We start from the raw sequence: 25,551 nt of genomic DNA on the forward strand, positions 1-25,551 counted from the left end.
CGTCAGTTACGTCTCTGCAAACGTCAGTTACGTCTCTGCAAACGTCAGTTACGTCTCTGCCAACGTCAGCTACGTCTCTGCCAACGTCAGCTACGTCTCTGCCAATGTCAGTTACGTCTCTGCCAGCGTCAGTTACGTCTGCTAACGTCAGTTACGTCTCTGCAAACGTCAGTTACGTCTCTGCAAACGTCAGTTACGTCTCTGCAAACGTCAGTTACGTCTCTGCAAACGTCAGTTACGTCTCTGCAAACGTCAGTTACGTCAGTTACGTCTCTGCTAACGTCAGTTACGTCTCCGCAAACGTCAGTTACGTCAGTTACGTCTCTGCTAACGTCAGTTACGTCTCTGCTAACGTCAGTTACGTCTCTGCTAACGTCAGTTACCTCTCTGCTAACGTCAGTTACCTCTCTGCTAACGTCAGTTACCTCTCTGCTAACGTCAGTTACGTCTCTGCAAACGTCAGTTAAGTCTCTGCAAACGTCAGTTACGTCTCTGCAAACGTCAGTTACGTCTCTGCAAACGTCAGTTACGTCTCTGCAAACGTCAGTTACGTCTCTGCAAACGTCAGTTACGTCTCTGCAAACGTCAGTTACGTCTCTGCAAACGTCAGTTACGTCAGTTACGTCTCTGCTAACGTCAGTTACGTCTCTGCTAACGTCAGTTACGTCTCTGCTAACGTCAGTTACGTCTCTGCTAACGTCAGTTACCTCTCTGCTAACGTCAGTTACGTCTCTGCTAACGCCAGTTACGTCTCTGCAAATGTCAGTTACGTCTCTGCAAACGTCAGTTACGTCTCTGCAAATGTCAGTTACGTCTCTGCTAACGTCAGTTACGTCTCCGCAAACGTCAGTTACGTCAGTTACGTCTCTGCTAACGTCAGTTACGTCTCTGCTAACGTCAGTTACCTCTCTGCTAACGTCAGTTACGTCTCTGCTAACGCCAGTTACGTCTCTGCTAACGTCAGTTACGTCTCTGCTAACGTCAGTTACGTCTCTGCAAACGTCAGTTACGTCGTTGCTAACGTCAGTTACGTCGTTGCTAACGTCAGTTACGTCGTTGCTAACGTCAGTTACGTCTCTGCTAACGTCAGTTACGTCTCTGCTAACGTCAGTTACGTCTCTGCTAACGTCAGTTACGTCTCTGCTAACGTCAGTTACGTCTCTGCTAACGTCAGTTACGTCTCTGCTAACGTCAGTTACGTCTCTGCCAACGTCAGTTACGTCTCTGCTAACGTCAGTTACGTCTCTGCTAACGTCAGCTACGTCTCTGCTAATGTCAGCTACGTCTCTGCTAACGTCAGTTACGTCTCTGCAAACGTCAGTTACGTCAGTTACGTCTCTGCTAACGTCAGTTACGTCTCTGCTAACGTCAGTTACGTCTCTGCTAACGTCAGTTACGTCTCTGCTAACGTCAGCTACGTCTCTGCAAACGTCAGTTACGTCTTTGCAAACGTCAGTTACGTCTCTGCTAACGTCAGTTACGTCTCTGCTAACGTCAGTTACGTCTCTGCTAACGTCAGTTATGTCAGTTACGTCTCTGCTAACGTCAGTTACGTCTCTGCTAACGTCAGTTACGTCTCTGCTAACGTCAGTTACGTCTCTGCTAACGTCAGTTACGTCTCTGCTAACGTCAGTTACGTCTCTGCTAACGTCAGTTACGTCTCTGCTAACGTCAGTTACGTCAGTTACGTCTCTGCTAACAGTTACGTCTCTGCTAACGTCAGTTACGTCAGTTACGTCTGCTAACGTCAGTTACGTCTTTGCGTTTGCGTTTGCCTGTTGGTTCCCGGGGTTCCTGTTGGTTCCTGGGGCTCCTGTTGGTGCGTTCGTTTGTGTAAAGTGTAAAAAGGACAGGAGAACCAGAATCCCAGCAGACGACTGACTGCTGAGTCAGCGTTTCTGGGGTTCCTGGTGGGTCCTGGTGGTTCCTGGTGGTTCCTTTAGTTCCTGGTGGTTCCCGGAGAACCAGAATCCCAGCAGACGACGGACTGCTGAGTCAGAGTTTCTGGAACATCTGCAGCTCAACATCTGGAAGTGTTAAAACTCTGATGACTTCAGCAGAAACCTTCAGCCTGCCAAGAGAGGGGGGCGGGGCTTCCTGGGAGCTCCCGGCCAATCAGAGAGGGGGGCGGGGCCCCGGGACGGAGAAGGTGAAGGAGGAGACGAGTAGGACACTTTTAAAGTGTTTAATCTCAGGAAAAGAGGAAAAAGGAGGAAAAAGGGCAGAAGGGAAGGATGTTGCTGTGACACGTCAACGACTAGTCGCTCAGCGAGGAGACGAGTCCTGACCAGTCTGAGCGGAGGAGGAGGAGGAGGAGGAGGAGGAGGTAGGAAACCTTAAAGTCTCAGGGCAGGAGTTAATTTATCTTTTTATTTTCATTTTTCACCCGTAAAAGAGCCGCTCAGGTTCAGGCTGGAGGTGAAATGTTGGAGATTCCTCCGCGTCGTCCGTCTCTGCTCAGTGGAAACTAAACTCCTTCATTCCTGATGTTGCAGAAACATCTGGGACTCATTAAAACCCTCAACGTCTTCTTTTGCTTCTTCATACAATGGTTTTTATTGGATAAAAGGCGTAAAAGTTTGATGGCGATAGTGTCTGTTCGGTAAATGGACCACGTACAAGAAAAAAGACTGAAAGGTGTTTTCGTTTACACTTGTTTGATAAGTAAGTTTGTTTCTTTGGTGAAAATGTCAGTAATTGAACACATTTCCAGTAAAATCCTGTGTGTTTTCTGTGAGCAGAAGTTAGGAAGTGTAATGGAGGTAAAGTGCTGCACACGACCACAGGAAACGCTCATAAATACACATTTATTTATTATTAATGATTAGTGCAGTTGTTCACATGTTTCCATGGAACGGCAGGTTTCTCCTAAAGCACTGAAACAGATGAAGGAACAAGAAGGAAGACAAATGTCGTTATGACAGAAAAATCAGGTAAAAAACAAACTATCTCTAGAAGAGTGAAAGCAAAAGGAAACCAAAGGCCAATCATTACATTTTTTAGTATATAAATATTATTATTACAACAGCAATTATTCTTGTTATTGTAATCGTTTCATATAGTATGGAGCATAATATATATATATATATATATATATATATATATATATATATATATATATATATATATATATATATATAATATACATATTATGCTGCGTTCCATTTACCTCGGATCTCGGAACTGGGAATGACGTCACAGCCGAGTTATTCCAGTTACAAAGTAGGTAAACAAGTTTGTAGTTCGCACATACCACATGAAAAATGTAAATTACACTATAGCAGCATATATATGTCGAACAATACTTGTATACGACTGATTTAGTGTGACCAAAACTAGAATAAAGTGCTACGAATTTTTACAGAGCTCTCTTCTACTGTTTACAACCGGGGCAGCCATCTTGGAATGTGAACTCGGGGGTGGTGAAGACTCTCCCACTTTCCCAGTGGGAAATCCCACTTTCCCAGTGGGAAATCCCACTTCCCCAGTGGGAAATCCCACTTCGAGGGGCGTTCCAGTTGAAATATCCAACTGGGAACTGGGAAATCCCCACTTCCAAGGACAAATGGAACGCAGCATTATACATTACATTTATTTTATTTATTTATTTAATTTATTTAATTTAATTCATTCATTTAAATTTATTTATTGAACTCCAGTTTTTTGATTCATTATTTAGGCTGTTCCATATTTAAACTCCTGTAACCGATATGCATCTTTCTTTAGTATTTATTATATTATAATTATAATCATGCGTAAAGTATGATCATAATTTTTCCAGTAGGACAAATTGTGACTTTTTCTCCTAAAGCTGCGGTACAGGGTTTTTTTTTCCAGAGAAGAAAATAGTTATGGGTTGTTTTGTAGCTCTTTTTTCTTCTGGGCAAAAGATTCTTATAAACCAACAACATGGATTATATCTGAGACTGTAATGAACGATTCATCAAAGGTTCTTGAGCTGCTGCTGAAGCTCATTGGTCGTTCTCAGCTTGTTGCTAAGCGACCAACGTTATTGACACAGGAAGTGAAGAAGCAGAGAGACTGTTCAGCCAATCAGAATGCAGAAAACGATGCTCAATGCAAATCCGTGAAGCAGCGAGATGTGGAAGGAGAACCGTTACAGCCAGGGATTACTGTAACTCTTTTTTTATTTATTTTTTTTTTCTTCTCTCCCCTTGTCTGCACACATATTAATGATTGATACCATGACGGTAGAAACCAAAAGTGTATATATGTGCATTATTACTATATTTAATATATACATATATATACGCACACATATGCGTACACATACATAAATATACACATACAAACCCAGTGATTTTTTATTTTTTTTTTTTTGGGGGGGGGGGGGGGGGGGGGTGACGACATCCACTGCCAATCCAGGAAGCAGGAACACACGGAAACACACGTCAAGCACTGGAAATCTGCAACAAAAAACCACAAACAAAGCACGAAACCGGCACGGAGCCAACCAAAACAATAACAGCAATCGACCTAAATCTTAAGATCTGATTGCAGTCTGAGCTAAGCTATCGCTACCGCTACCTAAACCCAAAAACTAGAGAGCCAGCATGCAGGTGAACAAGCCAGTGTGTGTGTGTGTGTGTGTGTGTGTGTGTGTGTGTGTGTGTGTGTGTGTGTGTGTGTGTGTGTGTGTGTGTGTGTGTGTGTGTGTGTGTGTGTGTGTGTGTGTGTGTGTGTGTGTGTGTGTGTGTGTGTGTGTGTGTGTGTGTGTGTGTGTGTGTGAGATAAACCAAACAAAGCTCCACCTGAAGTGTATCTATAGTTGGGGAGGGGGGGGGGGGCAACCCCGCCACCCGCGAGACCAGAGGCCGACAAGGAAGAGCCCGGAACCCAGGCCACCGGCAACCCCACAGAGGGGAGAAGTAGGAGGGAGGCAACCCCCCCCCCCCCCGGCGGCGGCCGAGGGGGCCCGCGGGCGGGGCCCCCACGGCGCGGGAAGAAGCAGCCAGGGATCCCGCGGCGGCGGACCGCGACCCAGGCAATCCCCGGCCACCCGGTCCGGGCCGGACACGCGGCCAGGAGGGCCCCACCCCTCAGGCCAACGACCCCCATTTACTGTAACTCTTAATATGTTGTGTTAACATACCAGGCAGGTTCTCAGTTGGGTCATGTAACGTAAGCAAACCGTACAATTATTCAGCCTGTTGTTGCCTTTATTCTAGTTTTATTTTAGATAGGACTTGGTCACCAAGGTGCATTCTGGGACGCAGCGGCCATGTTGGCAGCCTCGTGAGTGTAAACAAACAGCAGTGTGGTAGCACCAAGTGAACAGACGGAACGCAAAAAAAAAATAGTTAAAATACCGGAAAGGAACCGGAATTTACCGAGAACCTTAAACAAGGAAGCCAGGGAGCGATATATGGAGAAAAGAATGATTGTTAACGGTTTGGATTCATATGAAATCCCTACTAAAGAGTGGAGTTCCGACGAGGACTTGAGGCTGAGTTATGGTTCTGCGTCAAATTGACGCCGTGCCTACACCGTCACCGTGACGCCGTCGTGAACCATCGGACTTCTCCGTCACTTCATTTCGCCGCGGTGCAGTACCCCCCGTGACCGCTAGTTAGCGATCTTTTCCTGAATGGTTTATCCGGTCACAGTGAATCAAAGAGATAAGGACAACAATTGTGCAAAAAACCAAAACAAAAAAAAATCACACATACACGAAGAAAAGAGCGCTGAAAGTTCACGACTGCTTCAAACCGGAAACCGGAAATGCGTTCCTACCAAGCGAACCAATCACAGCCCTCTCTGTCTGCGTGTGGTCTACGTCGCCTCGACGCGTAGTTACAATTTTTGGAAGGTGCATGTCAGTGACGGCGTCAGTGACGGCGTGTGGTCTGCGTCGACGTGTACCACATGCCGTAGGCATGGCCTCCTTTTAACGCAGAACCATAACTCAGCCTTTACTGCCGCAGTTCTGCACAACCCACGTCTTCGGCTAGCTTGTTTGCGGTGTGAGCGCCTACAACTTCGGAGCAGGTCCGTTGTTATAGCCGTTAGAGTCTCATGTGCAGTTCACTAATGGACGGATGTAGGAGCTTCACATCATAAAGCCGGAAAACAGTGGAATAAAAGTTAAACCATTAGAGATCTTTTCCCCACGTCTGTTACGTGTGGAGCTGCTGATGCTACTAAGTTACCATGGTTACAGAGTAACCCACAACACAGCAACGGGTTACCATGGTTACAGAATAACCCACAACACAGCAACGGGTTACCATGGTTACAGTGTAACGGAAAGTAACGCTTACAAGTAAGACACAACGAAGAGGGAGCTCGTCTGTACACAGTGGTCCGAAGAGCAGCTAAGCTAGCAGCTCAGGTAGCAGCTCAGGTAAGAGGTAAGCTAGCAGCTCAGGTAGCAGCTAAGCTAGCAGCTAAGCTAACAGCTAAGCTAGCTTCCAACATGGCGGCTCCGCCAGGTGATGACGTCAAGACGACCAAGCCCTATTATTTCAAAATGACATGTCTGTTGTTGGTGTTGGATTTTATAAAATTGATTGCCCCCCAAAAATGCGACCTATACATGTTTTTTCCTTCTTTATTTTATGGCTTTATTTTATATTTTATGGCTGGTGCGACTTGTAGCCCTGAAAATCCGGTAGTTTCTGCTCAGCATCACTGCTTGCTGCTGCTGTTGTTCTGGTCCGTTTGATGGGAATAAACGCAGAGCCTGGTCCTCATAAAACACTGGAATAAACACAGAGCCTGGTCCTCATAAAACACTGGAATAAACGCAGAGCCTGGTCCTCATAAAACACTGGAATAAACGCAGAGCCTGGTCCTCATAAAACACTGGAATAAACGCAGAGCCTGGTCCTCACAAAACACTGGAATAAACGCAGAGTTTGGTCCTCATAAAACACTGGAATAAACGCAGAGTTTGGTCCTCACAAAACACTGGAATAAACGCAGAGTTTGGTCCTCATAAAACACTGGAATAAACGCAGAGTTTGGTCCTCACAAAACACTGGAATAAACGCAGAGTTTGGTCCTCATAAAACACTGGAATAAACGCAGAGTTTGGTCCTCATAAAACACTGGAATAAACGCAGAGTTTGGTCCTCATAAAACACTGGAATCCTAACCCCGGTTTCTGTGTTTCCCCAGGTCGCCCAGACAGACGCAAGCCCGAGCATCGACACAGGTGGGACTTTCTCTCTTCTCTGTTCCCTGATGTTCCTGTTAACGTCTGATCCGTCCCACTAAAGTTAAAGGTTGGAGGTTTGAGTCCAGGAGGGCTGACGGAGGTTGAATGTTTTTCTCTCTTTGACAGAATCAGCAAATTACTTTAACTAGTCCTTGCTCTCCTGCTAAACTACTTTAACTATTCCTTGCTCTCCTGCTAAATGATGTTTTCAGAATGGAGGGGAACACCCGCTCCAGATTACTGCCAGCAAAATATCAGAATAAGTGAAGCGTTTCCAGCAAAATAACAGAATTAGTGAAGTGTTTCCAGCCAAATAACAGAATAAGTGAAGCGTTTCCAGCAAAATAACAGAATAAGTGAAGCGTTTCCAGCAAAATAACAGAATTAGTGAAGCGTTTCCAGCAAAATAACAGAATTAGTGAAGCGTTTCCAGCAAAATAACAGAATAAGTGAAGTGTTTCCAGCAAAATAACAGAATAAGTGAAGCGTTTCCAGCAAAATAACAGAATAAGTGAAGCGTTTCCAGCAAAATAACAAAATTAGTGAAGTGTTTCCAGCAAAATAACAGAATAAGTGAAGTGTTTCTCGTCTTCCAGCTGAAAAATACAGAGAGAAAAACTTGGAAATTGGCAGCTCGTGTAGAAAGTCCAGCGTAGTATCCTCTCCGCTCTCGGGCTCTCACACTCCTGAAGTTTTTACCATGTTGGCCGGTCGGCATGGCAACGCGTCCACGAAGTCAGCGGGTTCAGAGAGTTTGTGTGTGTGTGTGTGAAGCCTTGGTTTTGTTAAATTCACTTGAAAGGTTGAAATCTGAGAGAGAACATTTTCACCAGCAGGTTTTAATAATCTTAATTTAGCCGACGCAGCGTCGCTGTGATTGGTTACTGAAACCGTCCTGCTGGGAGCGTTTTAGTCACGGCTGGGGATCCATTAAAATATCAAGAATCCATTTGATTCCCATTCTTAAGATTCAGAATCCATTATCAACATTTGATTTGATCTGATATTGATTAGGGTTAGTGTTTTTAAAACCGTTTTTTCAGTTTGTGATACAAGCATCAAATTTGGTACAAATAGCCAAAGGTTTCCTCAAAAAATATGGACGTGGAGCCATCGTGAATTTTCAACATGGATACAACTGTTTTCTAATGAGTCTACACTCCTCTTTTTTCCCTCTTTTTTCTCTTTTTTTCATCTTTTTCTCCTTTTTTTCTCTTTTTTCCTCTTTTTGCCATATTTTTTTCCTATTTTTTCCTCTTTTTTCATTTTATCTTTTTTTCATCTTTTCTCCTCTTTCTTTCTCTTTTTTTCCTATTTTTTCCATCTTTTTTTCCTCTTTTTTTTCCTCTTTTTTTCTCTATCCCTAAAAGATATGGACGTGGAGCCAAGGAAAAAGAGGAAAAAAGAGGGAAAAAAGATGAAAAAGGATGAAAGATGAAAAAGTAGAAAAAATAGAAAAAAAGAGGAAAAAGAAGAGGAAAAAAGAGGAAATAAAGAGGAAAAAAAATATGGTAAAAACAGGGAAAAAAGAGAAAAAGAAAGAGCCAGGGCAAATTGGCAACTCATTTCAACTAATCACTCATTAGAAAACACTTGTTTCTGCAGTTTCGGCCATTTTGAAAAATGGCTGCCATGGGAACCATGTTGAGAATTCACGATGGCTCCACGTCCAATTATTTTTGGAATGCCTTTGGCTATGTGTGTACCAAATTTCATGCTTGTATCACAGACGGAACGATTGTTTTGGTTATCTCCTGCACTAACAGTCAGGGTGTAGCCTGGAACCAAAAAGACAGAAGGTCTCTGTGCCCCCCCCCAGGGGGCAGGAGCGTTTTAGATGTTTTAGACAGAACTTAGAGGTAGAACATAAGCAATAACGGGCAATATCAAGTCAACAACAGTAGGCAATACAGCAGGAAAAATAAATAAAATAAACCGTACGGCGCGCGTCGCCGCGTAACCTACGCCGTAGGCTCTGCTGTTGGTGTAACGCGGAACCATAAATCAGCCTTTATTCTGGCAAGGTTTGAAAAGACTTCGCAACAACGAGCAAGCGAGTGATTATGTACATTTACTGAGTGAATATTATGAAAGTAAAATATATATTTCTCGCTAGAAATGTAATCAAAACGCATTTTTATGCAGAAACTAACTCAAAATATTGATTTTATTCAATAAAATTGAAAAATGCCCGCCATGTTTTTTTGTTTGATTCAGTCTGCAAATGATGACGTAAAGCATTCTGGGAAATTTTCTCTAGCCCTTGGTCGGCGAGTCAGAATCTGAAATCCCTCGCTGTGAAGGGCTAGATTCATACACACTAGCCCTCGTTATGCCCACTAGCCCTCGTTATGTCCACTAGCCTTCGTTATGTCCACTAGCCCCCGTTATGTCCACTAGCCCTCGTTATGTCCACTAGCCCTCGTTATGTCCACTAGCCCCCGTTATGTCCACTAGCCCTCGTTATGTCCACTAGCCCTCGTTACGTCCGCTAGCCCTCGTTATGTCCGCTAGCCCTCGTTTTGTCCACTAGCCCTCGTTATGTCCACTAGTCCTACATGAAAAGAGGAATTGAGACACCACTACCCTCACGGGAACGATCAAAATTTAGGGATAGGACTGAAAAGTAGAACTAGGGGGGGATTGGGACTGGCCCTTAGTCCCAGTCCCAATCCTCGCCCTCGTTTTCATCCCTTCCCCTAAAATATAAAAACTTAATAAAGTGCACTATTAACAGCACTAGCGGAAATTAAAACAGCTTTTGGCTCTCAGCTTCCTGATCAGGGTAGGGATGAAAACGAGGGGGAGTAGGAGAATGGGACAGACACCTGGGCCAAGTGCCCTAGATCTCAAGTGCCCTAAAATCTCCCCCTTCTTTTTTAGGGGGTAGTGAAGAAAAGTTGGGGGAGTATTGGGACTGGGCCTTAGTCGTCTAGCAGTGATTTAGTTGTATTTATTTATCACGTGGAGGGGCAGACACAAACACGTTCCTCCCTCGGACCCTGACAGCTCCTGAACCGTCTTATAAACTTGAACAAACAATCTCTGCTTCTGCTGCGTCATCAGTACGGGATGTTTACGTGTCTGGCTGCAGTTCTGGTCCAACAATCCATCACCCGCTCAGCCGGCCGTCACTACGCCGTAACCGGTCATTTCTGGGAGAACGGTGAACTGAACGCAACATGTTTGCAAATAAAGAACGTGAACTTGAACTTGTTAATTCTGCAGATCAGGAACTGGAATTCGAACTGTTCAGATTATGAGAGTTTCAGCTTCACTGTTTAGGTCCAATTATTACGGAATAATCCTTCTCATTTCACCACATTTAAAATACTGGACGAGACGACGACTTCACACTACATTACCCACAATGCACGGCAACAGCGGCCGGGGGGGTGATTTAGACCGTTTTTATTTCAGGGGGGATGATTTGGACCGTTTTTATTTCAGGGGGGGATGATTTGGACCGTTTTTATTTCAGGGGGGGGTGATTTGGACTGTTTTTATTTCAGGGGGGATGATTTGGACCGTTTTTATTTCAGGGGGGGATGATTTGGACCGTTTTTATTTCAGGGGGGGATGATTTGGACCGTTTTTATTTCAGGGGGGATGATTTGGACCGTTTTTATTTCAGGGGGGGATGATTTGGACCGTTTTTATTTCAGGGGGGGATGATTTGGACCGTTTTTATTTCAGGGGGGAAGATTTGGACCGTTTTTATTTCAGGGGGGGTGATTTGGACCGTTTTTATTTCAGGGGGGGGTGATTTTGACCGTTTTTATTTCAGGGATGATTTGGACCGTTTTTATTTCAGGGGGGGATGATTTGGACCGTTTTTATTTCAGGGGGGAAGATTTGGACCGTTTTTATTTCAGGGGGGGTGATTTGGACCGTTTTTATTTCAGGGGGGGGTGATTTTGACCGTTTTTATTTCAGGGATGATTTGGACCGTTTTTATTTCAGGGGGGGGTGATTTTGACCGTTTTTATTTCAGGGATGATTTGGACCGTTTTTATTTCAGGGGGGAAGATTTGGACCGTTTTTATTTCAGGGGGGGTGATTTGGACCGTTTTTATTTCAGGGGGGGGTGATTTTGACCGTTTTTATTTCAGGGATGATTTGGACCGTTTTTATTTCAGGGGGGGATGATTTGGACCGTTTTTATTTCAGGGGGGGATGATTTGGACCGTTTTTATTTCAGGGGGGGATGATTTGGACCGTTTTTATTTCAGGGGGGGGGGATGATTTGGACCGTTTTTATTTCATTGGGGATGATTTGGACCGTTTTTATTTCATTGGGGATGATTTGGACCGTTTTTATTTCAGGGGGGGGTGATTTTGACCGTTTTTATTTCGGGGGGGATGATTTGGACCGTTTTTTATTTCAGGGGGGATGATTTGGACCGTTTTTTATTTCAGGGGGGATGATTTGGACCGTTTTTATTTCAGGGGGGGGGTGATTTTGACCGTTTTTATTTCAGGGGGGGGGGTGATTTTGACCGTTTTTATTTCAGGGGGGGATGATTTGGACTGTTTTTATTTCAGGGGGGGGATGATTTGGACCGTTTTTATTTCAGGGGGGATGATTTGGACCGTTTTTATTTCAGGGGGGATGATTTGGACCGTTTTTATTTCAGGGGGGGGATGATTTGGACTGTTTTTATTTCAGGGGGGGATGATTTGGACCGTTTTTATTTCAGGGGGGATGATTTGGACTGTTTTTATTTCAGGGGGGGATGATTTGGACCGTTTTTATTTCAGGGGGGGGTACTCCAGTACTGTGAACAGGCAGGATAAACAGCCCTGGCCTTTTATTTGCAGTAAAACGTCAGCTGTACACACACGCCCTCAGAAAACCAAATGTTTTCCCGTCAGCAGAGTCGGGACGGCAAAGAAAGCATTTTTGTGGCCAAAACAACCTTTAGACGCCGTAGTAAGTGATTTATAGTTGTTATAACTGCTCAGCATCGGGAGATCAGACACTTGAGAAAACCAGACGGTGGAAGAGAGACAACAGCGGTTTTGGAGTTTCCTGTCGTTGTTTCCTCTCAGTTCCGGTGAAGCAGCGACGTCTGGACGGGAAGTTTCAGGTGTTTCAGGTGTTTCAGGTGTTTCAGGTGTTTCAGGACTCCAGTCCCGTGGTTTTAGATGGTCAACGTTTCTCTGGGTTGTTTCTTGTCCTTCTTATAACGTTTTATGTTATGAGGTAATTTCCTTTAATGGGGAGGTTCAGGTATACGGAGGTATATGGACCTAAAGAGCCGACCACATGGTGGCAGTAACGAGCATCTTTAGCTGTTCGCGTGAAAGGAGACCAAGATGTTACTTTTTTGTTTGTTTTTTTCTTAACAATTGAGAGGAAAAGAAAGGACTGAACCGACTCATCGGTTGTGTCTAGCGATCTCCGTCTACCGGAATCCCTGGAAACCAGAAACACAGCTAGTTCTGAACCTGCTTTTATAAACATTTAACCAGATTGTCATTTGCAGAGCCGTCTGGGAGATTTGCGAGGCCCTGTGTGAAATGACTGAGGGGTTTTTCTGGTCGGATCGGGTGTCTATATGCGCAATTTTAACTCTCCAAGTATCAAAATACTGGATACCTTCCCCTGCCTCATCATCATCTCTTGCCTCGACGCGGGGCCTCACGGCTGCTTGAGACCCGGTCGGATCGTGATTTTTGTAACAAATTTATCAAACGAGCCTTTCAGAGAGGCATTAAACTCTTCCATTTTCTTTTGTTTTTTTTCTTTTTTCATCCCCTGATGGAAATTTCCTGAATCTGTCTCGTTCTCTCGACATTGTGTGACAGTTTGTTCCAACTCCACCGTCTGGATCAGAGCAGCTCGTGTCTGCGCTTGGTCTGATCAGTTGTATTGAACAACAGACACACGCATCATTGCACTTATATTTATTGATATGCACAGACTAGTAGGGGTGTGCAAACAAGGGTACCTTTCGATTCGATTTCGATTATTGGAGCTTCGATTCTTCGATTATAACGATTGTCGATTCGATTATTGTGATTTTTAATGCTTTTTTCCATACAAGATTGATTTTGTCTTCATCTGTGGCTACATTTGTAAATAAATAGCCAATCAATGAACTCAGTTCCTCTAACAACACTCATTAAGTAAATAACAAGGTTTTTTGAACATTTGACATGTATTTTTCAAAGACACAAAATGTAAACATTTGCTCTTTGACTTCCTTAACTTTGACCAGGGAAAGCTGCACTTGCATGAGAGCGCCCTCTATTGGTGGAAACACTGAAAACGGTCAAGCCCTGGATTTAATGAGTTCATTAATTCAAGTAAACTAGATATGTACTTAGTGTAAACATAATAATAATAATAATAATGACTTGGATTTATATAGCGCTCTTCTAGGCACCCAGAGCGCTTTACAGAGATCATTATTCATTCATACACATTCTCTCTGGTGGTGGTAGCTACATTTGTAGCCACAGCTGCCCTGGGGCAGACTGACGGAAGCGTGGCTGCCATATCGCGCCTAACGGCCCCTCCAACCACCACCAACATTCACACACATTCACACACATTCACACGAGGCAAGGTGGGTAAGGAGTCTTGCCCAAGGACACTACGACAGCAAACTGGGACAGAGCGGGATTCGAACCGCCCCATATAACATATCTGCAATATTTCAAGTGAACGTTAAGAAATGTGCATTCTTGAAAATGAAATGATTCAGCAGCTTATTCAGTCTGGAATCTGGATAGGATAACTTAAATAAAAAAAAAAAAAAAATTTTTTTTTTTTGTTTTTTTAGTTAATTGATTCCAAATCGTCACGTGACGCATCGCGATGCATCGACACATCGATGAATTGCACCCACCTCTACAGAACTAGTACACATTTAGGTCTGTAATGGAACGTGACTGTTGATATTTATAAGGGAAAAAAGAAGAAAAAAAAAAAACGGCCCATAGCGCGAGACCCCGTGCGGTCGTACGGTTCACACACCCCTTGCAGCGGCCCTGGTCATTTGTGTTCAAATATAATTGCGATACAGTCGCTCTGCAATACCAGCTCTGACCACACGGGAGCAGCACATCAGGCTAAAGGCATGAGAACCCACGAAGTGTTGGTTCTGGTGCCGGACCGTCCCCAGTCAGAGCTCGGTACTGGTGCTGGCTCTTTCGTCAACACGGCAGGTTTAAACGCCCCCGTGTGGCCAGAGGTGGTAGTGCTGCATAACGTGCCTTTAAAATCAATGAAGATGACAGAAGATTGAAAGTTTGAAGATGTTTTCCCCGGGAAATACGGTCCAATCCGATGCCCCGGTGCCCTGACGTAGGTGGAGGGGACGGAGATGAAACTGACTGAATGTGAATCACAGATTTCCTCACACGGCCAAGAGACGGAGAAAGAAAAGAAAGAAGGCGGCCGGCTGGATGTTTGAGCTATTTGTGAGTTTTCCAGGGGAACGTCATGTGACCTGTGGTTTTCTTTCTCTCTGCAGCCACGGCCCTCTCTCCTCCATCAGAGCCGCCATCAAGAGAAGTGAGCGCTCACCTCTACACCTCTACACCTCTACACCTCTACACCTCTACACGACTACACCTCTACACCTCTACACGACTACACCTCTACACCTCTACACCTCTACACGACTACACCTCTACACGACTACACCTCTACACGACTACACAACCCTCGCCGTCCCCACGGCAACCTGAACTCAGTTACATAGAAACTTCACTAAAACTGTCGCAGATTGCAACTAGTTAGGGTTGCAATCTGTTTGAGTCCGAGCGGTTGTTATTATTTCACCAGAGCTGCGGAGAAGTCGGAAACTGTTGTCTGGATTTGAAACGAGGCCTGGAAAAGTTTGGTTTTAGAAGTGGAAAATATGCATTTGGAGCTTTTTTACGGGGCAGTAAAATCCAGCGTGGAGGGAGAGAGGGCGACTCCCCGAGCTGGACGCTCTCCAGAGTTTACACACCAGTATCTGCAGACTTCTTTCCCTGCAGAGTTCAGTCATGTGACCCAGTCATGTGACCAGATTCAAGCTGCATCTTCATGGAGAGAAAAGCCACTCAAAACATTTATCTGATTTGTGCTCAAAGTTACGGACAAAACGATAATTAAGAATTAAAAAAGCTGTAGAATCACACACATGGTTTAGACCAGGAGTCGGCAACCCGCGGCTCTAGAGCCACATGCGGCTCTTTAGCGCCGCCCTAGTGGCTCCTGCAGCTTTTTCAAAAATGTTTGACCTCTTTTTTCCTTTTTTCTTTTTTTTTTTCCTTTTTTCTTTTTTCTTTTTTCCCTTTTTCTTTTTTTTCCTTTTTTCTTTTTTCTTTTTTCCTTTTTCTCTTTTTTTCCTTTTTTCTTTTTTGTTTCCTTTTCCCTTTTTTTTCCCTTTTTTCCCTCTTTTCCTTTCTTTTTCCTTTCCTTTTTAATCTCGACATTTCAAATTTTTTCCCAAAAATGTGACTTTTTTCTTGACATTTAAACTTTTTTTCTCTACATTTCGACTTTTTTTCTCAACATTTCCAGCGTTGTTGACGTCCTCCAGACCTGGTTGTTAGGGTTCAGTGGTCGGCAACCCAAAATGTTTTAGATCCATATTGGACCAAAAAGACAAAAACTAAAAAAAAAAAAACTGCCGCAAAAAATTAAAAGTCTTTGGAGCAGTTGTTCCGGAACAGGGAACGTTTCCCCCTAAAGATCGGAAAGTTTTGGTACATGTGAACACAGCAATCGCGCTCGGAAACGGCACAAAACAAGCGAGCTGAGATCCTAGGAGAGGTTAGGGTTAGGTTCTCGGCTCGCTTCCATTCCAGACCTGAAACGGTTAATTTTTTGTATTTGTAGTGAGAACATAATCGACACAGCAACCGACACAACTCCATTCATGTGTGTGTGCGACCGCGGTTCAAGGAGAAGAGTCGGTGCAGCCTCCACCAACTTCTCTCCTATTGGACGTGCCGAGATGTCGTCCCAGCGCGGCACGGTGAAATTAAAAGATGTTCAATTCGGGCAGGGTTTGTGCAGCGCCAACCCTGTGGCAGGCGGCTCTCGTCCGCCGCTGAGCTCCGCTCTGCACCGAGCGGTCGCACATAGATGAATGGGTAAAGCCTGATTTATGGTTCCGCGTTACACCAACCCAGAGCCTACGGCGTACCCTACGCCGTAGGCTCTGCGTTGGTGTAACGCGGAACCATAAATCAGCCTAAAGCCAACGGCTGCGGTCTGCGCTGAAAGGGGCGTGTCGTTTATCCCGGGGTACAGAAGAGGAAACTCCTTCCGCGTTCATTTGACCAATCAGAGAGCAACTGGTTCGCGCATGGCATTTGTTAACAGCTTTGAGACGGTACAGACGTTTGCCTTGTGAACACAAACTCCGCAAACGAGAAACGGAACAACTGTATCGATTTAGCCCCTGAATCGGAACAAAACAAACAGGCCACAGGTCTGAAAGCACCCTTAGTTAAAACTGGGTCCTCGGCTGCAAATGTAGCTGCTAATGTAGCTGCTAATGTAGCTGCTAATGTCTTTCACATGACTCTTTTTGTTATTGGACAACTTCTTGCTACAGAGCAAACATTCAGGCAACGAATGCAAATGATTCGCTCCAAGAAACGTTGAATCCTCTACGGAAGAGAATCAGGGCCTGAAGAAGAAAGAATATTTGAGAGAGGAAGATTTTTTTTTATTGTGCACTTCGAGAAAAAATTTTAAATGTCGAGATTAATGTTGAAATACAATTTCAAGAATAAAGTCGAAATTTCGACCTTTTTTCTCAACATTTCGACTTTTTTCACAAAATTGTATTTCAACATTAATCTCGAAGTTTCCACATTTTTCTCATCATTTTGACTGTTTTCTCGAAATTTCAACTTTTGTCTTGACATTTCGACTTTTTTCTCGACATTTCGACTTTTTTCTCGAAGTGCACAAAAAAAATCTTCCCCTCTCCAATATTTTTTCTCCTGCTCGGCCCTACAAATCCGTACAAATCTTCGTTAACAAAAATGTTGTAATGTAATATTTATTCTACACATTTTTACAGCATTGGAAAAACGTTAAGATTTTTATTTTCCTCCACATCGATTTCCACTTTCAAACATTTTTGAAAAAGCTCCAGGAGCCACTAGGGCGGCGCTAGAGAGCCGCGGGTTGACGACCCCTGTTATGGTTGAATCTTTTCCAAGGCCGTTATACAACAGTCGGGCCTGCTGATATGATTCCGTAACCATGGCGACGCTGACTCTAAAGATGCTCGGTGCTCGTCCTTCAGCTGCGTCCTCCGTTGCTGTACATATATAAAAGTTAACTAGAGCCATTTATCTGCAGAAAAGAGCCATCAGAATAATTCATAAATATCTGGAACTCACCGATTAATTATTTGTAAAGTCTAAAATAATAAAACTTTATGAGATGGTAGATTTTTTACACAGAGCCAGGAACCACCTAAATAAATGCGTCAGGAAACAGAGGGGAGGGTGGGATTTATGGGAAATGTGGATCTGAAGTAACGTCTGAGCGTCAACCGGCTACAAAACAAAAGTACTGAATTTAACTTTGTGTTTTTCTGTGTTTTTAAGCTTCCTCTCGACCGGCGTCCCTCGGAGAGACACACAGAGACAGAGACAGAGACAGAGACCGGGACAGGAGGTAAAGCAGTCGGACAAACAAACACACTTTTATGGCCTTGCCCTTTAATCCATTTTTCTTTTTTATAGCACAGACAAAAATGGAACATTTTAGTCAAAAAACAAGCGCGACCTTTTGTGTTTGCAGGAAACACGAGTTCACACGAGGAATTCCCTCGTCTCTTCCCCGTCCTGCCCTGTAGCCCCTATAATGGAATAACTTCTATAATGGAATAACTTCTATAATGTAATAACTTCTATAATGGAATAACTTCTATAATGTAATAACTTCTATAATGGAATAATTTCCTGAAAATGTAATTACGCCTGAAAATGTAATAAAATTTGCACTTAACTCGAAAATGTAATAAAACCCAATAATGTAAAAACTTCACCAATAATGTAATAAAATATCCCTACAGATATTGTAATAACATTTTTACCGATAATGTAATACCTTATTACGTTATTGGGAATTTATTACATGGAACTCAAAGTCTGTAATTTAACCCAATAGTCATTCTGGTGTTTCAAATCCAGCGTATATAACATTCTTAAATTCTTGAAAACTCTGGACTGAAAATGAACATATATATTAGATTATTTGTCAAGTATTACATTATCAGTTTTGGAGGAAAAAAAAAGACCCACCTGAAAATGTAATAAATTCCCAATAATGTAATAAGGTATTGAGCTTCTGACAGAGCTAAGAGCTAAGAGGGTTCTCTTACAATGTTTGCAGATTGTTTGTCAGCCACTCGGTCGCCGTTTCTATCCACAATTGGAAATCCAAAATGGCGCCGTACCGGTGACTTAAATGCAGCGGGGGCGTCTTCTATTGCTACGTTGTTCTCCATTCTTCTTCCAGTCTTCTTCCGGCTCTCGGTGAAGGTGGACGCTTTTCTGCTCCTCTCCCTTCTCTATCTGCCCTGCTACTGCTTTTGTCCTGTCTTGTCTTCAGAGCCTCTTTTTTTCACTCCTCCGAAACTCTACAGTCATGGAATTGATTAACTGGTCTCTCAGCACAATTGACCAGATTTTTGCGACGAGAAGTCAGGGGGTAAGGATTCCTAGTCTATCGACAAACGCGTAAGTCCTCGACAGCTGTTCTGGCCTTCTCAGAGTTGCCGGACGTGGCTGAGGGGAAAAGCACGGCGACCAACACTCAGACTTTAACGTTGGGAGAGCAAAACGGCAAGCTAGATGCGATTCTTGAACAGAATCGCAGGCTAGCGGAGGTCTTTGAGCTCATTGGCAAGATGGAGAAGACCTTGGAGAAGTTGGAAGCTCGGCTTGGCGGGAATTGATCACACATTCGTCTGTTTGGAGTCGCCATTGATGAACCAGAGACTGAAGGCAGACGGAAAATTACTGAGGCTGCCTGTTTCTTTTCATTACAATTGTTGATTCTATAATCTGGTCTTGACAGAGCGACTTGGCCCGTTGCTCCAGTCACAATCTCCTTGGTGGAATGTAAACAAGGGACTCTGCCCCCACTAGCCTTCCCTCTCCCAGGAACATCTGTGGACCTGTTTCAGAACTGTACCAAGCTGTCTGATAACATCAAGGACATTGGCTGAGGAGCAGCTCTGAGCGAAGTTCACGGACTTACCGCTCACACACACACTTGCTGATAACCACACCTCCCTCATCTCAACGCCTTCCCGGCCCCTCCTCTTATCAGCCCCCCCCAACACAGTCTCCGGCTTTCGAGCACCACTAAGCCGCGGCGATCACTTGGATGCACCGTGCCGGGATCCCCCCCCCAACCCAGTGTTACCCTTGGAAAAATAATACCATCATGTCACCGCCGGTGTATCCGAAGTCAAAAACATGTTTTTCTAAACTGCCAATAAAACCTGATTCTGATTCTACTTGTAAATCCACTGAAACAAGGATTGTAAAGATGGGAGAGGGGGTGCGGTGCAGATTAGCCCACCAGCTCAGAGTCGCTCCCTTGTGTTAAAACAAAATCACTGCGTTGAAAAAGAAATCAGCGTCTGCTCGTGTTGACCGGATAAATCTGTCCCAATATCGCGCTACAGTTTGTCACCTCCACGACACGTATCGTTTTTGTTTCGCCAAATTTCATGGCAGATATATTGTTACCCCCCTAAACATCACTAGCTACCGGCCGCTCCGCTCAGGTTCCTGTGACGATGAAACTCCTGTCCTGTAAATTGAAATCGCAAAAACCGTAATAATTAGCATAATGAGGTTATACGGTCCTTTAGTGCCAATCGGGCCGAGTGTTAATTTGGGTAAATTTGAACGATGTCTCTACAATAAAGTTCGGCCGAGCAATAAGCGTCCGAACTTTTGCCTTTTTTTTTTGCTTTTTGGCATCTAGCGTCGCCACGGTAACACTTTTGACTGAGAAAAGTAATGCCCATCGATGCACGATGGAGACGCATCCAACGATGTATGCCATGCATGGGTGCACGTTGCAGTTCGGGCCGTATTAACGGACCAAAAGAATAAGAATAAGAAAAGGGCAACCTTTTCTGTATACTGATGTATTGGCTTAATTTTCATGTTTTTCCTCGTTTTTTCAGGTGTGTTTTATTTTTGGGGTATTTTTTTTTTCCACATCAGAGCGGGTCATGCTGTACACCCGCTGGTGACCAGTGGGACTTTAGCTTGTTAGCAAAATGCTAGCAACATTGCCCTTTGGGCCATTCTGGACGATTGCAACATGGTCATGCCACTACTTGGCATGCCCATAATAATAATAATAATAATAATAATAATAGTAGTAGTAGTAGTAGTAGTAATAAAGATAAATCTGCAGGTCGGAGCTCCTCTGCTGTGGCCTTGATTTTTATTTTTATTTTTCTCTCCAACCTCCCGCTGCTGCGTTGCTAGGCGACCAGAGATCACCGTGCTGTCAGCAGAACCGCTGGCCTCCACGTCCTGGTTCCCCGGGGCCGCCGGAGGAATCCCACCCCCCCCTCCTCCCGCTGCAACGATCTGGGGGGCCACGATCCCTCCTGACGTCCAGGTGAGCTCCCACAATCCCCCCTGACGTCCAGGTGAGCTCCCACAATCCCTCCTGACATCCAGGTGAGCTCCCCATTTATCCCACAATCCCTCCTGACGTCCAGGTGAGCTCCCACAATCCCTCCTGACATCCAGGTGAGCTCCCCATTTATCCCACAATCCCTCCTGACGTCCAGGTGAGCTCCCACAATCCCCCCTGACGTCCAGGTGAGCTCCCACAATCCCTCCTGACGTCCAGGTGAGCTCCCACAATCCCCCCTGACGTCCAGGTGAGCTCCCACAATCCCTCCTGACGTCCAGGTGAGCTCCCACAATCCCCCCTGACATCCAGGTGAGCTCCCACAATCCCTCCTGACATCCAGGTGAGCTCCCACAATCCCCCCTGAAGTCCAGGTGAGTTCCCCATTTATCCCACAATCCCTCCTGACCAACACGCAGCTCCCGAAGCTCCGGCCTGCAAACATGCACAAAAGAGAAAAAAGGGGGGCCGGCACAAGAAATTACAGGAACGATGGACAAAAATGATAGCGATGAGATATTTATAATAAATAAAAATGGAAATGGAGAAGAGAGGAAGGGAAAAGGAGAGGAGAAGAAGGGTGAGAGGCACCGCCCAGTGGATCATGTCAGTGTCCCCCTGCAGCATAGGCCTATAGCAGCATATCTACCACCAAACAATATTTGAGACTAACTATTATAGTCTTGTTCTATAGCTGCAACTATGACTACTGACTCTAACACACTAGAGTTTACACTACCTAGAGATTTACCAACACCAGCTAGAGGTTTACTAAACACTACCTAGAGATTTACCAACTCCAGCTAGAGGTACAAAGCACTGGAGTCAATCCTCCAATAGTGTAGAAATAGCGGTAGTGCAGTCGCCACACATATCTGATCTCAGCTGATGGATGGAAACATTTATAGTGATTCAACATCATCATCCACTTCTCTGTGTTGTTGAGCTGCAGTTGAAAAAAAGCTCATATGGGAACTAACATGGAACAAAACATGTTCTTGCGAGATGTTCAAGTCTGAATCTGTGGTCAACACGATTGACCTGCTGGATCTTCCTCTTCTCTGCAGCCGCCGCCGTCCTACGAGGACGTGATCAGAGAGAAGACCCAGGAGCAAGTTCTCCTCCCTTCATCCTCCTCCTCATCCTCAGCTTCCAGGATAACCATCGCCACGCAGACCGAGCCGGGACCCGACCCCGGACCCGACCCTGGAACAGACCCCGGACCTGAGCCGGATCCTCAGGCATCACAAGGTGAGAGGACGCCACTTTATTTTTATTTACAGTAATCCCTCGCTATAGAGGGTCTGCATTGACGTCACTTCCCCTCTGGACCATGCCCCCTTACTCTGGACCACGCCCCCTTACTGCACTGAGCGCAAAAATGCCTGCAACTATAGTGGAGTGGCTAAGAGTGGATTTTAGGCAGAATCGTGCATTTGGTGATACAAGCATGAAAATTGGCATGAGCAGTCTCCATGGGTCACTTCAGATTCAGAGAAACTTTATTCATCCCCCAGGGGCAATTCAGGACAACTAAGCAGCAATACAAGTACAGTAAATCTGCTCAGCTGCCGGCCGGCGATCACAACGAGCAGCGACCCGAAACCGGAACAAAGCGGAGAAAGGATGACATTGGGGATGGGGGAGGGAGGAGGGGAAAAAAGGAATCTTCACACTGTGTATATACACAGTGAGAAAACCACATTAGCACAGAAAGCAACATGACAAATTTAACATCATAATTACAAGGCTTTTAGCCAGGAAGGCGTTGAGAATGAGGGAGGTGTGGTTATCAGCAAGTGTGTGTGTGAGCGGTAAGTCCGTGAACTTCGCTCAGAGCTGCTCCTCAGCCAGTGTCCTTGATGTTATCAGACGGCTAGGTCAGTTCTGAAACAGGTCCACAGATGTTCCTGGGAGAGGGGAGGGCTAGTAGGGGCAGAGCCACTTGTTTACATTCCACCAGGGAGATTGTGACTAGAGCAATCGGCCAAACCGCCCTGTCAAGGCCATATTATAGAATCAAAAATTATATTGCAAAGAACAGACAGACTCAGTAATTTTCCGTCTGCCTTCAGTCTCTGGTTCCTCAAAGGCGACTCCAAACAGACTAATTTGTGATCAATTCCCGCCAAGCCGAGCTTCCAACTTCTCCAAGGTCTTATCCATCTTGCCAATGAGCTCAAAGACGCCGCCAGCCTGCGACTCTGTTCAAGAATCGCATCCAGCTTACGGCTCTGCTCCCCCAACGTTAAAGTCTGAGTGTTAGTCGCAGCGCTTATCCCTTCAGTCATGTCCGGCAGCTCTGAAAGGGCCAAAACAGCTGTTGACGACTTACACGTTTGTCGGTAGACCAGGAATCCCCCCACTCCAATTAGAAGAAATCCTGCTATCATAAATCCAATTATGAAGCATCTTCAACATCCTTGACAGACAGGATCGCCAGACACAACGGTTTCCAATGTTTCCAGGAATCCATTGTGTATCCAGCAAAAAATGTCCCATCAGGGCAGGATGGCTCCCTTACCCCCTGACTTCTTGTCGCAAAAAATTGGTCGATTGTGCTGAGAGACCAGTTAATCAATTCCATGATTGTAGAGTTTCAGAGGAGTAAAAAAGAGAGACTCTGAAGACGAGACAGGACAAAAAGCAGTAGCAGGGCAGATAGGAAGGGAGAGGAGCAGAGAAGCGTCCGCCGTCGCCGAGAGCCGGAAGAGAACTTGACAAGAAAATTATCCCAGCCACTTGAAATTTCATGTTGGCGGCCATTTTTTAAGATGGCCGCCACCTTGATCAATCAATTAAGTGATGTAATTGTTTGGTTGGTGATATAGGCATGAGCAGTCTCCATGAGTCACTTGACCAGAAACTGCTCACAGCCACTTGAAATTTGAAGATAGCAGCCACTCTTTGAGATTGCATCTGTGTCGTCATGTGCATTCCCTCTATAGCTAGAACCAAACATCATGCTCTTTGTTTTTGATGTATTAAGAATCATTTTATTTGTTTTGATTCAATTATATTATGTGCCACTGTTTTTTAAATGTAAATTATTGATAAAGGATCGTCTGTGTTTGCAGTGAGACCGGTGAGACCGCCGCGGCCCCCCCTCCTGTCCACGCCAGATTCATCCGGCGCCGTCGGTGCCACCCCCCACCAACCATCGCCAGGCTGCCCCCTCTCCTCTGAGCTGTGCTCGTCCTCCGTCTCGTCCTCCATCCCGTCCTCCGTCTCGTCCTCCGCGGCTCAGACGGACCGGTGGGATCGGTGTCCGGCCGTTGACGAGACCCCGCCCCCGAGGCCCCGCCCCCGCACCAAGCCGGGCCTCCGGCCGCGAAGCAGAGAGGTGAAAGTTCAGACCCTGGTGAAGCTCCGGGAGGACGGCTGGGCCACGCTCGCCGCCGCCCGCTCGGGGGGGGACGGGGACGCCGACGGCGGGCCGAGCCCCAGCCCGGGGAAATACCTCCAGGAACTGCTGGAGGCCTTCGGCTCCGACGACTGGGGTTTCCCCGAGCAACGGGGCGGCAGCGGCGAGGACAGCCCATCGGAGAGCGAGGACGAGGACGGGGAGGACATGGCCGCGCTGAGGGCGAGGATACGAGCGTTTGAGCAGGCGGAGGGGAGCGGCGGCGGCGGGGGGGACGGGAGGCCCGAGCCTCGGCCGCGCCCTCGTCTCCAGGGGCAACCGGCCAAATCGGTCCCCCCCGTCACGGCTCCCAAACCCAAGAACTTCCCCCCCGGCCTGAAACCGTCCAGCAAGGTGTTCTGGGAGGACGGGGCGGAGCCGCGCGGCTCCGACGCCACCCAAACGGAGTCCGAGGTTCCCGGACCCGAAGAAGAGACGCCGACGTCTCCGGGTCTGGAACGCCGGTCCCCAAGGACCCTGGAAAAGCCCTCCGTCACCCCCAAACCAAAACCCGTCCCCGAGGACACGGCCTCGGGGGCGCACACCCCCCCCGTTCCAGCCCCGAGGCCGGCTCCACCCAAGGCCACGACCGCCCCCACCGGGGCCCCCGGCGCGGCCCCCGGCCAACCCAACCCCAGACCCCCACCCAGGCCCCTGGTGGCCCCCAGGGCCGGCGTGGGAGCTGCCGCTGAGGTCGCGGGCGGAGCGCCGACGGACCCCCCGCCTGACGGAGAAGACGCCCAAACCGGTGAGTCTCTTACCTGCTGGATCTACTGCCCTTACTGCCTAACAACTTTTTATTACTTTACCTCTTTTCTTATCATTTTATTTCATTTTATTTGTTATTTAAGCTAGGGCTGGGCGATATGGACCAAAAGTCATATCTGGATATTTTCTAGCTGAATGGCGATACGCGATATATCTTGATATTTTTTCTGTGCCATAATTGGGGTTTCTCCCAAAGCATTATAGCATAGCATCTCTGTTAGCATCTCTGTTAGCATCTCTGTTAGCTTCATTTTTTTCTGAGGCAAACCCTTAAAAAAACAGTCAGTTTTAATATAAAGCCTCGTGCCAAATGTCACACAGGTTCCTTTATTAACAGAGGTCTGCACAATATCAAAATGTATAAAACAAATGAAATAAAAATAAACTGCCTGCATATATAGAATAAAAATGCTTCTTGAATAAAATAAAACAAATATCCCTTTCCTGCATAACAATTAAATTAAAATACACTGTAATTAATACAATGTAGACAGTAACAGGCAGACTTTTCCACTGAGGTTGACAGTTGTGCAAATAACAAAACATTTGTGCAAATCT

General features: G+C 45.7%; 1 protein-coding gene across 2 annotated transcripts in view; it reads left to right on the forward strand.

The window, feature by feature from the left end:
* The window catches only part of LOC133420132 (SH3 domain-containing protein 19-like), a 64,886-nt gene that overhangs the window by 12,230 nt on the left and 27,105 nt on the right, over window positions 1–25,551 (forward strand). For both annotated transcript variants that reach the window (XM_061709719.1, XM_061709718.1), the window contains exons 2-7: window positions 7,141–7,177; window positions 14,665–14,705; window positions 17,756–17,825; window positions 20,669–20,804; window positions 21,890–22,073; window positions 23,900–24,973. In XM_061709719.1, coding sequence (XP_061565703.1) covers window positions 7,141–7,177; window positions 14,665–14,705; window positions 17,756–17,825; window positions 20,669–20,804; window positions 21,890–22,073; window positions 23,900–24,973 — 1,542 coding nt within the window. The remainder of the gene's footprint in view (window positions 1–7,140; window positions 7,178–14,664; window positions 14,706–17,755; window positions 17,826–20,668; window positions 20,805–21,889; window positions 22,074–23,899; window positions 24,974–25,551) is intronic.

This window comes from Cololabis saira, chromosome 20 (assembly GCF_033807715.1).
Source record: "Cololabis saira isolate AMF1-May2022 chromosome 20, fColSai1.1, whole genome shotgun sequence".
Taxonomy (NCBI): domain Eukaryota; kingdom Metazoa; phylum Chordata; class Actinopteri; order Beloniformes; family Belonidae; genus Cololabis; species Cololabis saira.